Source organism: Melospiza melodia, chromosome 22 (assembly GCF_035770615.1).
Source record: "Melospiza melodia melodia isolate bMelMel2 chromosome 22, bMelMel2.pri, whole genome shotgun sequence".
In the NCBI taxonomy this organism is placed as follows: Eukaryota; Metazoa; Chordata; class Aves; order Passeriformes; family Passerellidae; genus Melospiza; species Melospiza melodia.
Window position 1 is genome coordinate 7,233,474 of NC_086215.1, and position 14,763 is coordinate 7,248,236.

The 14,763-nt window shown below is 39.4% G+C and overlaps 1 protein-coding gene across 5 annotated transcripts in view; it reads right to left on the reverse strand.

Moving 5' to 3' along the window:
- CDK5RAP2 (CDK5 regulatory subunit associated protein 2) overlaps window positions 1-14,763 on the reverse strand; it is a 71,254-nt gene that overhangs the window by 50,770 nt on the left and 5,721 nt on the right. For all 5 annotated transcript variants that reach the window (XM_063174296.1, XM_063174294.1, XM_063174295.1 and 2 more), the window contains 9 exons: window positions 14,303-14,423; window positions 12,697-12,848; window positions 11,641-11,803; window positions 10,286-10,339; window positions 9,765-9,884; window positions 9,080-9,172; window positions 7,520-7,738; window positions 2,019-2,189; window positions 1,121-1,294 (listed from right to left, as the gene is read on the reverse strand). In XM_063174296.1, coding sequence (XP_063030366.1) covers window positions 1,121-1,294; window positions 2,019-2,189; window positions 7,520-7,738; window positions 9,080-9,172; window positions 9,765-9,884; window positions 10,286-10,339; window positions 11,641-11,803; window positions 12,697-12,848; window positions 14,303-14,423 — 1,267 coding nt within the window. The remainder of the gene's footprint in view (window positions 1-1,120; window positions 1,295-2,018; window positions 2,190-7,519; window positions 7,739-9,079; window positions 9,173-9,764; window positions 9,885-10,285; window positions 10,340-11,640; window positions 11,804-12,696; window positions 12,849-14,302; window positions 14,424-14,763) is intronic.

Below are 14,763 nucleotides of genomic sequence, written 5' to 3' on the forward strand. Positions count from 1 at the left end.
TTGTGCACAAGTGGAATTTCCCCCCAGCCTTTCCCAGACCATTTTCTGTGTCTGCACATTCACATCACTGGCACAAACCTTCACTGCTGCCCAGGCAAACAGGGCTGCAGCTCCTTTTCTCTGAGCTGGTCACACCACCAGGACTCCACACGTTCTTGTCCCTCCCATGGTTAATTACAGTGCCCATCACATTCATCATCTCACCACCACACTGCTCAGAATGTGACCCAAACACTGCACTTAAGTTTCCTTTGCCATTTGCTCCCTTTGTTCTGAGCTTCCTTGAGAAAGTCTTGTTAATGACTGACATATTATCAAAGAAATGAAAAAGCTTTCTCCACCATTACTGTGTACCAGTCTAATTATTTTAACCTTGCCTGATGCTTTTAGAAACCTTGACACATCAGGCTGCAAACAACACAAAAAGAGACAAGAAATGTACCTTCAAAAGCAGCTCATTTGTTCAATGATCTGTACACCATGATGCACTGATGGAGTCAGGCAGTGATTCAAAAATTTAACAGTACCTGACTTTTTTTTTTTTTTTTTTTTTTGCTAGAACAGAAGGTAAAGAGAGAAGGAAGTACTTCTAAAACTAAAATTTTGAATTTTGACCTCTCACTTCAGGTACAAATCTTTTCAATTCATGGCATCAAATACAGTAATGGGCACATATTGCTCATCCTTTTTTAATATATGTATTTCTGCACAATTTCTTCTTTGCTTTAAAGCAGTTTTCTTCTTGCCCTGGACATGTTTTCACTCCTACCTGTATTTAATCTCACATTCCATTTATCTCCTGTGGGCACCAGCTTTGTGCAATCTTTCCCCTTATCTATCCAAAGTACACAAACTCCTCTCTGCACCTCTCTCCAGAAATGCAGATATCCTCCCACTCAGTGAATTATGGCTGCCCTAACCACCAAAAAAACTCCACCTCTTTATGGCAGGCAAAACATCTGAAAGCAGGGAATTTAGTGATGCCATATAAATTCATCAGAGCACAAAACATGGTGAATTACAACATATATCAGTCCACAGCTTTGAAGCCAAAGTCAAAATTCTCTTCAATTTGAAGTTCAGGTACTTACCTGCAAATGATCAGTTATGCAAAACTCACCTCCAGCTCTCTGACTATCTTGATAATTGACTGTTGAGTCTGTGCAGCACATTTCTCCTTCACTAAACCCTCATTTTTCAGTTCAAGTTCTTCATTAGCTCTTAAAAGGTTCTTGCACTTATTCTGGAGCTCCTGCAGCTCTGCATCCTTTTCTTTAACTGATCCATCAAGTCTCTAACAAAAGAAAACAAGTAGTTTTACAAAATTTAGTCTAATTTGAAACTGCAAAATACAAAACCTAACAAAGTTCAGAAGAATATCCAAGGATGACCTGGAACATGTTATTTACATACCTTGCAAAAAGAGCTCAATTTAAGATATCAGAAGTGAAATAAAATGATACAAAGAAGCTTTCCCCACCTATGCAACCTTTTCAGTATTAAAAAATGAAGTCAAGGCATGCACCTTTGTCTCCAGGTACAGAGCAACCTCATCTCCTCTCTGCATTGCTGAATACCATCTCTAATTTTTACTCTGTGAAAACTGAGCAGGGCCCTGTTACCATTCAGGCAGGAAAATTCCCATACAGGACACTTGGGGCTCCCAGAAAAGGAGATAAAATATTTCAGCATCTATTCATCAATCTCCACTTTGTGCACAATAAACTGAAAATCATGAGCACTTCAGAGCTTTTACAACAATGACAATCCTACATAAGTATTAGTAAAGCTTTCTTCCCCCTCTGTCCACACGCTTCACAAAACCCTAACAAGAAATCCTGGGGAATGTCACACACTCTGTAATTACAGGCCTGTTCTGCAAATACAGTATTATGAGAAGTGAAGGATTATCTTCAAAATCAACAATAACTCCAACTACAAACGTGATTTTGTAATAATTCCCCACACAAAATCAAATGATAACTTTCCATTTTTCATTTCAGAGTAAGTCTACCTACCTCAAGCAGCAGATCCTTGTGATTGACACTGTCTGTCAGCTGCCTTATAACAAGTTCTTGGCTCTGCAGTTTCTGATTGCTTTCACTCAAAAGAATATTGTAATGGTGTTCAACTGCTTTTTCTTTCTCAGTCATTTCACCATGTAATTTCTCTAGTTGATTTCTAAGGTCCTACAAAAAAAATGAAACTGAATATGCAGCAAATCAGCTTTAAAGAAAGTTTAAGACTAACAACCCACACTGTCACTGAAGAATGTACTGAAGCCACTTTCTCTTGGCATAAATGAATACAATTAAAGAAAGAACAACTTTCAAATGAGATGTCAGTATTTTCTTCCATAAATCTAGGTTGTTGTTTAAATGCTTTTCATACGAAATGGCTGTTCTACAAGGCTGTTGGGAATATTATGCACAGAGATGTTGTCAGAATGAACATTCATTTCTGAGTCAATTTACTCTCTGGCTAGAAAAAGGAGAAAATTGCTTACAGGTGATTCAGTTTGTCATTTGCCTTTTTTCTCATCACACCATGAAAATTGTTGCACACTGGTTACTCTGGCATCAAACAAAAGGTCAGAAATGTTAAAAACTTTTTTCTTCTGACAAGAACACAAACTTCAAATGACCAACCAGGTCAAGCTCATGATCAGAAGGGATGAACAGAACTTGATCTTGACTCTGGCTCTGCTAATTACTTCCTGCAGCTCCAAGACTAGCTGTATTTGTTCTACATCTTAGCTTCCCAGGAGAGAAATGTGGACATTCTGCTCCTAAACCACAAGAACAATCTCTTGCAACAGCTTCTACACAGCAGCAAGTCCCAAGGACTCTGTTAGGACCAACATGGAATGCTGCAATGGAGGAGCAGCAGGTCCTAAGCTGCACCAAGCACAACCCCAGCTCTCCTCTGCAGCCCCACAGATCTGTCCCATTCCAGCTGAAAATCCACAGCTCTCCATGGGCTTTCAAAGTCTGGCCACCTGACAAAGCCTTGGCTCCCAGGAAGTAACATCAAACAATTCCTGTTCCTGACACTCTGCTAGGCACCAGGACAATCACTGCATCTATGTGAATATATGAGATTGTTAGCATGGATTTATAGCCAGCTCACAGATAGAATGGAAAACATTTAAGAGCACAGGGCAGTAAAAAAATTTCCAACTTGGCTTCTCTGTCCTTCCACCTTCTCTCCCACCACCACTGTTTTGTGTCACTTCCAACATTTTTGCTGGTTGGTTGGGGAGTTTCAACACTGTCAGCTGAAGGAGACACCAATCTCATTTTATAAACTTTTCCTCTACTGCACAAATTGTGTAGAAGAAAGAGAGGTAGAAACTCGTAACACAGGAGCTGTTACCTAAAATTAAACAATTAAAACTTGCAGGAGACTTTATACTATCTAAACTTCTGTTCAGACCCAAAGAACCAGGTAACACAGCCTACATCTTCAAATAAATGTTTGCTATTTATTCCCCAAAAGGGCCCATTTGTGAAGTAGCATGAGCCCTTTAAATAGTTTGCACATATGGTAGTCACTTATAAACTTTATTTTTACCTCCATAGGGATTTAAAATTTAATAGTTGTTTCTTATTCTAAGTCCAAAGAAATAGCACTAGTGACATTTTAATTGTAGCCTCTTTACAAACTGTTTTATGTCCTTTCCTTGACTTAATTACCTTGCTTCATGCAGGTTCACATCAAATCCTTAACATCATTTTATTACTTCACTGTTTTATTTCTGTTTATTTTGCACATTAAATGCAAAATGTCATTTACAAAGCCTTTTGGTTTACTTTCTTCATTTTAGCTTCACCTCCAGGATTCAACTAAGAAACACCTAACAGCTCCCAAAACCCCCTCAAATGTTATTCAAAGAATGATTACACCCTGACCCTCAGTTCTACAAAATTATTTTTTTCAGGAGCAAAAGAACCACTTGCTTGACTAAGAAAACTGAAGAACAGCAGAATCAGGTCCAAGTTTTGTCTAGATACCCAAACTCTCCAATATGTTCCTGTTTTTCCCTAACTGCTGCCTATAAATACAAACTGCAGTGGGAAGCTCTGATAATTGCAAAGGCTTTTGGCTCCAAGTTGTGGAACTCTTCAAGTGGGTCACATTAAACCTATTCCCACACAGCACTGCAATTGGAAGCAAAGGATCAACAGCAGTGTTATCACATTCCCTGTGCTGCAAAGGTCACTCCTTGGCTTTTTTAAATGTTATTTTTATGCTATCATGTTACTGAGTGGCTTGAACTGACACATTACCTGTAATTAAACTTCAGGGGACTTTTCATCCTGCCTGCAACTTCAAGTGACCAACACTGTGACTCAGTGAAAACCAGAAGCAGCTTGGAGATGACAGACATGCAGAGTTAGAAAGATGCTGCTGCAACAACCTGTTATCTCATCTCAGTGCTCCTGGTGCACAGCACCTGCCAGGTGCAGAAACCAGAATTCTGCCCTAAAACAGCAGAACTCAGTAATGGCCAGGTTTGTGGGCAGAACTGGACTGACAAGGGATGTAATTGTGGATAAAGCAGAACAGCCTGTGTGAAATTTCCAATTTGTTCATAACTTTGCCTCTCCTATTTCTACCCCCAGAACTCCCTAAATCCTTCCCAAGGCAAGCTAAAGGTGAGACTGAAAATTACCTTCTTTGCATGAGCTGGAATTGTGTAACACACCAAACTATCCATCACTGTAGCAGCTTGTTTGAACTCATTGACCACTCAAATTGTCTGGGAGAAAATCTATTGGTTTCTATACATTGACTAGCAAGGGTAATACAGTACCTACAGCTTTCAGAGCATAAACTTTGCAATTCTCTCTGCCAACCTTTTCCCCAAGAGACTTTCCTATGATTAATGATAGCTGAACTAAGAAAAATGAATGTGAAACACTCTAATATAGAAGACTGGAGCAGATGCCTCCCCCTCCTTGTCAGATGAAAACCAGTTTGGTGAATAATTAAGTTGTGAAGCTCCAAAATCTTCCTCTCAGGCTAAACTACAGCTAGGAAGACTAAATAATAAATTCTGCCTAATGAGTTATTATGCATTTCCCCAACCAACTGATCAAATATGAATATCTAGTAAATACACTTGAACTGTCTACATTTAGGCCTGGAGAGAGAATGTGAAGTGTTTAGTCATGTAAATTTGAACAAACTTCTCAAGGAAGAAGCATTCCAGCCCTGTTACAGGCACAGCACCATCACAGCCATGAACAACATCAAGGATGAGATGTTTATTCCTCACCAATAGTGTGTAAAAATATAAGTCCAAAATTTCTTGTTCCAAAGAGCTTTAAGTGATGTTTAACAGCATCTTGATAGTGATGCTTATCTGGAAAGCACAGAACAGAAAGAGCTCTAAAAGCTCTTTCAGATGCCTTTTAAAGTTGCCCACCCTAAGGCAGGAACATGGTTCAAGAACATCTAAACCCATTAATACAGGAAACTCCTAAAATTGGACTAAATCTGTGATCTGGATGACCAGCTCACGTGTAACAATCTTATTTGATTTAGTTTCACCTTCTTCTTTTCCAGGACAGTAATGCCCAATTCATGTCCAGACAAACTGGGTTTACAGCAGGCCCAGAAATACATTTTAGGAGGGTTGTTTGGGGATTTTTAATGAATATATGCAAAATTTAGCATTACCTCAATTACAGTACATGGAAAGTCACTGCAAATTTCCCTGTGAATGAGTGAAGAGCTAGGGCAGCAGTTCATTACAGAGACTGAGGGCATTTTCTACAGTTTATACACTTTTTTTGCTAACTTTATTCCAACAAAATAGAAACACTGATGAATAGGCATCTTGGAGCATAAATAGAACTGAGTTTTTAAGGCTGTCTCATAAAAAGTTTGCAGCAGATCACCGAAGCAGCCTCCTATTTGTCAAAGAGCAAAATCTCACAGCATATTGTTTAACTCCCACATATCTACTACTTAATGGGCAACACTTCACAGGCAATGTGGTTCTATCCAATGTACTTGCAGCTCTGAAATTGAAGCAGCTGTTCTGCAAGGAGTAGGAAATAGGTTAGGGATATAATTTTTATAAGACTGCTCATCTTTTGGCAGGAATGCTTTTCCCCGAGGAGCTCATCATTTACATGAAAAACTTGGACATAATGGAGTCAAACAGGGCTTCTGTAATCCAGCTAACTTCAAATCCCCTAGCAACTCCCTCCTCAGTCCTATTTTTCCTGTCTTTCCTGTACAGTTATATTCTAGCTGCCCTGAGAGATGAAAAAAAAATCTGAATAGAGAAGACAGTTAAATATAAAATACTTCAAATCAATAAATGTTCTTTGTGGCTGTTTCACTGACAGCAGCGATCTGTTCTCGCTCTCCTTAACCTCAACACCCCAAAGAAATCTCAAAGCACACCAAAGATAGAGATTTCGTGATGGCAGCCAAACCACAGTTGACAATCAAACAAAAATGCTTTAAATTGGGAGTAGGAGGGGGAGAAGAACTTCATTTATTTGCAGGTAAAGAGACCCCTCTGCTGGTTTATAGGAATAGTGCAGGAGCAGCAATTTCCACATCTCCCTGCTTTATTAAGGTCCTTATTTAATAATGGAACCAAAACACCTAGTGAATAAAGACAGGCTCATTAAATCTTTTATGTAATTTCATATAGCAGGAGACTAATCCCTAACTGAGGAGGATCAGACTGTGGATGCAAGCAGCACTCTGCTCATTATGCAAATGCTGCCCTCCTGGAAGCAATGGTGAGAAGACTTTAACAAAATCCACATGACAAAGCATTCAGGTGAGAAGTGGTTTGTGTCAAAGCCTCAGCAGAAGGGGCATCCTTTTTTCCAAATGAAGAAAAGGAGAAACTCGGTCATTCACTTTGTTGCATCAGCTGTGAGTGCTGGGAGCAGGAGAGCTCATCTGAATGCCCACAGCAAGGTAAAAACCCTCAAGAGAATATGAAGCAGCAGAATTAATGAACAGCACCTCATTTTTTATGTTAAACTGTGATCAATTAATCCTGTGCTTTGGGTCTTTTACGAGCAGAGGTTATTTAATATACAGCCTTTACAGTGACCCTGCTAGGAGAGCAGAGAGCAGGCTGAGGTTTGGCTACAGGTCACAATTAGAAGAAAGTTTTAGTAGTGAAATTTAAGATAATCTATAGACATGCAACAAGAAAAATATGGCAGAAATGTAAACATACATCATCCCGATGTTCAGATTCTCCCACCAGAAAAACTGGATCAACAGTAACCATTTACCACTTTTAAAGGTTAATGGTTTTTTTTCCTAGGACCTAACTATCAAAATTATACTTAAAATATTATTCTGTGCAGATTATGTGCCAAAATTTTCCTCAATCTTCACACACAGCATTAGGCAGTGTCAGGCATTTCCTTCCCAGAACTTATTTAAATTAAAAACCTAATTTTGTTAGAAAAGGACCTGCAAAAGCACTGAATGATTTCTAGACTAAGAAATAAAGCAAAAATGTGATAATAACATTAATGGTTTTGTCACTTCTGCTCTTCTGCAGCTGTGCTTCATCCAGCTCCTTCTCCATTTTCTCTCTTTCCAAATTGAGATCACTCAGCTCCTGCCCAGTGACTTTGATGATTCTCTGCAGCCTGCGGTTCTCAGCGTCCTTGCTGAGGTTCTCTGAGCGCAGCTCTGCCAGCAGGGTCTCCTTCTCCATCAGCAGAGCCTGGAAATCTGCAGCTCCCTGAAACACACAACAGCATTCAGCCTCCAGAAAGGGGTTTGTGAAGCCTGGGAGTCTTTACTACCATTGCATCCCACAGCCCTGCTCCTCTTCCCAGTGTATCAGAAGTGGGGTGCAAAGAAACAGTGAAATGACAAAACAAGGAAAGTGTAACACTAAAAACTTCCTCTCCTGATGTAACAAAACTTTCCATGACATCCAGTGCAGGCTGAGGAAGTCTGAGGTGCCAAAGAATGAGACAAAGGTTGACATGTAAAGGAGCCCACAGTGCAGACAAGGTCATGGCAGTATTATTGATTCACAGAGCTTTAATTACATCCAACTATTTCTGGAGTAGAGTCCAGTTTCAGTCTGGACTAGGACAGGAAGTTACTGAGTCTTTCATGGAATCACAGAATTAAGGTTGGAAAAGACCTGTAAGATGGAGTCCAGCTGCCAACCTTAAGAATTAAGGGTGGAAAAGACCTTTAGGATGGAGTCCAGCTGCTAGCCCAGCACCATGCTCACCACCAACCCACATCTCCAAGTGCCACAGCTGCACATTTCTGGGATGGTGACTGCACCCTTCCCCTTGGCACAGATCTGTTTTGTGCTCCACCACACTGCTACAAGTGGCCCTGGAGCAGAGCAGAGGTGACAGGAGCAGAGGGCTCTGCAGCTCCTTTTACTCACAGAGATCTGCCTTCAGCTCAGGGCTGGAGCTAAGGAGCAGAGTGATGAGGAGCAGGACTCACTCTGCACTGTGGGCTCTGTGGACAGCAGGGATCAGTTGTACATTTCTTAAACTCAGAACTTTTTTTAAAAAAATCATAAAGTCCCTTTTCTCCTTCACATACACACAAAAAGCATTATTAAATCACATTTTCACAAATAACATCCCAGTATTTTATAAATAGTGGTTTCACAGTTATTGTATAAATAAGTCCAAGCAGGTGTCCTGCACCCAGTTCAACTCTAATAGGAAGCCTGTACTGGCACTCTACTTTTGGGAAAAAAAGTCTCAAGATAACCTCAGCTCCCCAGATATTTGTGTCTTTATTTTTAACTTATTCTGATATTACATGTTTCTTAAAAATTCTCAATTGGTTTAGATTTAAAAAAAAAAAAAAAAAAAAAAACAAGAAGGAGAAACAAGCTAAGTTATTTTAACATTCTATTGTCCAAATAATTTTATTTAGGAGGTTTATTTCAAAGTAATAAACATTAAAAAATTTAAAACAACATTTTAAACTGATTTCCATTCCTCTGCTTTCAAAGATAGCAAGCACAGCCTGCTGTGTGGAATTACAGAGAAGGGAGGAGCAGGAATGGGGGAAGTCACAACAAATTGCTTGTTCTTACCTTGAATTTCTGGACATGTGCCTTGTGAGTTGCCTCTCTTGCCTTAGCCAATGAAGCATTTAACTCCTCAATTTCAGAAGCCAGCTCCTCATTCTTTAAATAAAGTGAAATGAATATTATGTAGGAAAAGTTATTTCCAAGGGATGGCACTGCAGTAATTTCTACCCCATCTCATTAAACATTCATCCAACTACACAAAACACTTACAAGAACACCAAATACATCATAGTAAATCTTATATGAAGAAATTCTTGCTCTTATACACTCACTAGACTGCCTATCACTCAAGTGAAGTATTTCCCACTCTTCCACACAATCTGAATTTCAGCTGATGTTGACCTCTCTCATTTTAGCTGCCTTTGACAGCTCCACTTACTCAACAACATAAAATACCCCTCGGATCTTCTAAGTGGTGCTCAGAGCTGATAAAAATCAGTATGCAGCTGAAAACATTTTTCTTCCAGGCTCTTAAGGGAGGAAGATACTTAACTGATACTTTCTCCTCTCTCCTTCAGCCCAAGAGCCCAAACTGCAGACAAGCAGAACTGCTTGGAGAGGTGACAGCAGTGACAGGGACCCACTCAAAGCCTCCTCATGGTTCCAGTGAGATCAGACCTGCCACACACACACAACACCCCCCCTCTGTGGCACTTCAACAAACCAGCAAGATCACAATGATCCTCACCTCTTTTTCCTTTGCTTTTAAGGCAACAGTTAGTCCTTGGATAGTTTTATCCCTTTTCAAACCATTCTTCTTTTCAACAGCAAGCTCATTTTCTCTCTCTTGCATCTCTTCTTGCAGGGACTAAATTAGATTATGTGAAAGTTGCATTAACTTCCCACTAAGAAACTGCACATTAATAAGTACACTCTCTCAGAGTTCTTGGAGCTTATTACTCAGATTATCAACATAAAATACAGTTCCCAAAATGAGGGGCAGCATCTTAAAGAAGTGCCTGGAATTTTGTATAAGAAGGGAGCAGGCCATGAGCATCAGCTTCAATATTTGATGAGTGTGTCTCTCAGCTTTACTGAAAATTGCTTCAAAAACAGGAGGGGTCCTCCTGTCATCCCACATAAAAGAGAATTTAACAGAGGACCTGCTCTGCTTCCCCTGGAGTCAGGGCCTCTGTGCCTATGAAAGGATAACAGAGGGAGCCCAACACTGTAAGGGGTCAAGGAAACAGGAGCCAAACTGGAACTTACCTGCATTTTTTTTTCAAAGGAATTTCTCTCATTTTGAAACTCCATTCTAAGAGCCTGTAAGAAGAAAACAGTTGTTATGGCCACTGTCATTCATTCTCAACACAAATACACCCATTAAGCATTAAAGTGAAGCAAAATGAGCTTAAAAACCCTGGGCAAAAAAATAAGCCAGTCAAAACTAAGAAGAAAAAAGAAAATAGAACAAAAATCCTCCAAACATGTTCCTCCATGCATGAGACAGAACTCAGCACTTGCTGAGTTAATAGAGGTGCATTTTTATGTGACATTTATCTTTGTCAGCAAGATGCTTTTATCAAGAGAGATTTTAATTAGCAGTTTTCCCTGGGGAGGTGACAGAATTATTTGTTTTGGAAAAGTAATCATACATAAAACCAGAGTTGTGCAAAGTATTCATCAGATTTTTTTCTCCAATACTGCCCCCCAAATGATCATATGCACTCTGTCCACCTCCTGTGAAATGATTAAAGATTATGCTGTTTTCACCTTGACACACAAATACTCTTGTGAAACCAGGGGGTTTCCTGGCACAGATTGATTTAATTGCAGGATCACCCAGAACTGCAAACTTTTACTACCTCTAATCAATCCAATCAGAAAAGTTTCTTGACATAGACAAAAAAAATGTGTCTATGTACTGAGCTGAGCAATATCAAGTTCCTAAACAAAAGGGAAGAAAAAAAATCTCAGATGCTTGACAGCCTCCATAATTAACTTTCTTAATTCTGCCAGCTTTAATTTTGTCTTTGAATAACCAATAGGAAAAAAAGAAGACAAGAAGCCTCAGGCCCTGTTTCTACATTCCAGCTTTCAGGATCTCTGTCTTCCTATTTATGAGCCAAGTGAAATAAAAGACTGATGCTTGTATCTTTTGTAAGCTAAAGGGCAAACCTGCACTTTATTTTATGAGAGGTTTTTATGCCTACCTCCCTTACCACAGCTTTTTTTTCAGCCTGTAACAGCAGAGACACTTCCCAAGAACAAATTCTCAAGTCACATTCTTAACTTTTATAGCAGTTATGTCATCCAGTGAGGGATCTATTAACATCTAGGATTTCTCTAATATATATTTCTGTAAAGCAACTGCACTCTGTCTATTCCACAGGCATCAGGTCAGTGGGAAACACAACCTCTCACTGAGGGAATGGATAAATAAGGATGAATATTGCCCACCAAGCCAAGCATAACCCCTGAATGGTAATGAACTAGAAAATGGAGGAGGAAATAATATTTTTAAGAATTAGCTGATGTCACTCACATAGTGTCATGCATAAAACCTTTAAAATCCTACCCCCCATGAGATTTATAACAAGAAATTCATCAGGCAGTTTCCTCACCTCTATCTCACTATCCTTTTCAAGCCTCAAGGCAATGGTAAGTTCTCTGATTTTTTCTGCTGGCAAGTTCCCATCAGAAGATCCACTCTGAGCCTTTTCCTTCTCAAGGTGTTGAATTAAAGCTTCTTTACTTTTCAGTGACAGATTCAGTTGCTCTATAAGTCTAAAATTACAAGATTTTAAGGATTAATCTTGCACCATCTACCACCAATTCTCCAGCAATTGCAGTGAATCTTGCAGACAACTCTCCTAAGTGAAGACTCAAGACAATACTTGTAGAACTGAAGGAAGGACTGTCATAACCCTGGCAAACCTAAAAATGGGCTCTAATTTTAACATAAGCAAACAGGGTTGTGCTATCTGCAAAGTGCTCATTCTTATTTTCCTTCAATACCACTTCAAATATCAACAGTTAAGTTTCAATATTTTACTTACTTTGTCCTTTTCAGTACACACAAAAACCTTATTAATCTATTTCCTTTCTTAGCCCACACACCACATCCTTATGTGCCTTCAGCAAGAGTTTCTCAAGCAGTTTCATCAAAATTTGTAACTAAGTGGTTCTCATTTCACAGAAACAAAAAAGAAAAAATGAAAAAACCATACTAAAAACAAGTCAGGTCAGTGCTGTTGTTATCTATCAACACACATCTTCACATTCCCAGTATTCCAAGAATAATAATGATGTTTTCTGGCAGATCTGAGTGTTACACATGAAAACTTTGTAGCATAATCTGCCATGATTGATTTCTTGTGTTTTGTACCCTGGATTGTATTTCTAACAGTGTTTCTCTTCCCATTAAATTTACCAACCTGACCTATGAGTTTATGTTTCACACATCCTGACCCTTTCAGGCTTTCAGGGAACTTTTAAAGATGACTTTGCAGCACAAAGCACTGAACTGGTTGTTGTGTTGCCATTCACACCATGGGTGGCCAGCAGCTCTCCTGTACCCAAGGGCAGCACCAACCTAATCAAAGCCAAAGCTGTGCTGACTCTTCACACTTTAATAAAGAATTCCAGCAGTCAGAAACATTACTGGCAACACTTCTGACCTGTCTTTCTCAGCTTCTGTAACCTTGTCCACATCCTTGGCAGGGGCATTGATAATTGAAGCAAGTTTCTGCTCAGCAGCAATTCTCAGAGCTTTCTCCTTCTCTGTCATTGCAAGGGCTTTTTCCACCTCTTCTTGGGCAGCTTTAAGATTCTGAAATTAAAACACACAATCCTGATGCCTCTAAGAACTAAATGCTCATGATTTTTTTCACATACTGAAGTTTCTTCTACCCAACATATGTCAGGAAGTTTAATTTAGGAACTTTTACCAAGTATTTCAAGTTCTTTGTAAATGCTTCTGAACTCTGTGTCTGCATTTTCAAGATTAATCCACTTTCTATAGTACAGAAAAAAGGGAAATTTGTTTCAAAGAAATAAAAAATACCCTAACTGATAGCAGAACTAGAAACAAAAGTGCCCCTATGTTATGGTTTTAGATTTAACAATTATAAAATGGTTTTGTCCCACTGTCCTACTATCATAATAAATAGCTACACTTAAATGAAAGAGGTTAAAGAAGGGCTTTTTTGTTCAATAAAATTATTATTCCCAAGCTCACTGCAGCTAATTGGAACTCTCTCCAACATCATTTATAATATTGTGCAGGAATTGATAAAGTATGAACCAGACATTTTTCTCTTGAACAGCAAAAGAAATGGACTGAAATCTCTGCCTGTTATCTCAACTTCCTCTGGGTGACCCAACTCACAGAGATGGAGAACACCAAAAAAAAGACATACATAAGAACTTGCCACATACTACATCAAATTTGATTCAGATCTTCATTTTTACACTGCAAGCTTCCCTGCTGTGCTCACCCAATTTAGCTTCCTATGACATAAAAGCCTCCTTGTAGCCTAAGAAGCCATTCCCCCCTTGCCTTCACATCTAAACTAAAAAGCATCTTTTTGGGGGAGGGAGAGGAAAAGCTCCTTCACCCCTGAACTTCCCCACTCAACCCCTCTCCTGAAGATTTGTTTTGCCAACATTCACCTGTCAGTGAAGAACTCTGAAGGAAATTAATCTTTGTTAGCACTCCCTAGATTTATATAATTACATGGTGCTGTGTAAACCTATGACTAAAACCACACTGCAGTGTTTGAATTCATAAGCAGATTAAAATTAATGTCAGAGGCCAACACTACCTTTGGGCTACAGAAAATACCCCATCTCCATGAGATCAGAAAATCTGCTCTTTAACCTATCAGATCTGGAAAACACCAGCCTGCCTGCCTGATTTGGGACAGAGGAAGCAATTTAAGAACTTCTCTACTACCAATTCAACAGCACAAAGAATGATTTCAGAAATCCCAGTTACACTAAAGTGAATAGGAGGTCATGCAAATTCCTCTTTCCTGCTCCTTGAAGGAACTCACTTCAAATGGACTTCAATCATCCTTGTGGGTCCCTTCCCTTTACACCACAGTTCCTCTGTAAAGTAACCAGAACTCAACAATAAATACAGGAATAAACTGGCTCAAGCACAGACAGTGAGGAATGAAAAGAGACATTATGAAAATATATGCTGACCACAAAATCAAATCTCAGATAACAGTACAAAGACAGCAGTGATTCCTTATTATTCCTTCAGCTGTGGTCACTCACCTCTTCCAGAAGGTTTATTCTGCCAGTCAGCATTTCCTCCATCTCCTGCATCTTCTTCTGTGCCTCTTTTCCATGCTGCACTTCAGCATCACCACCCTGGGCCAAACTCTCAACTGCCTTACTGAGAGAAATAACACAGACATAAATCCCAGTGCACATCAACAGGGAAAACATTTCAGGTCCCAGAGGCTGATGGATTATGCTCAAGCATCTTTCACCTTCTCTGCACCTGCTTATCACTTCATGGTTCAATACAAACTTCTACAGACTATGCAGCAATTTGGGTGCTGTCTGTGAGCTCCACATAAAAGCCTTGGCACAGTGGATAAAGAAGCATTTTAGATGTATGATGAAAAAGTGAAATATTTCCTTTCTATTTCTAAAGCTTCCAAATACACTATAAAGCTTCAGCAGAGCTGTGTTTTCTACAGGAAGCAGCGCTGGAATAAATTGAAGACATG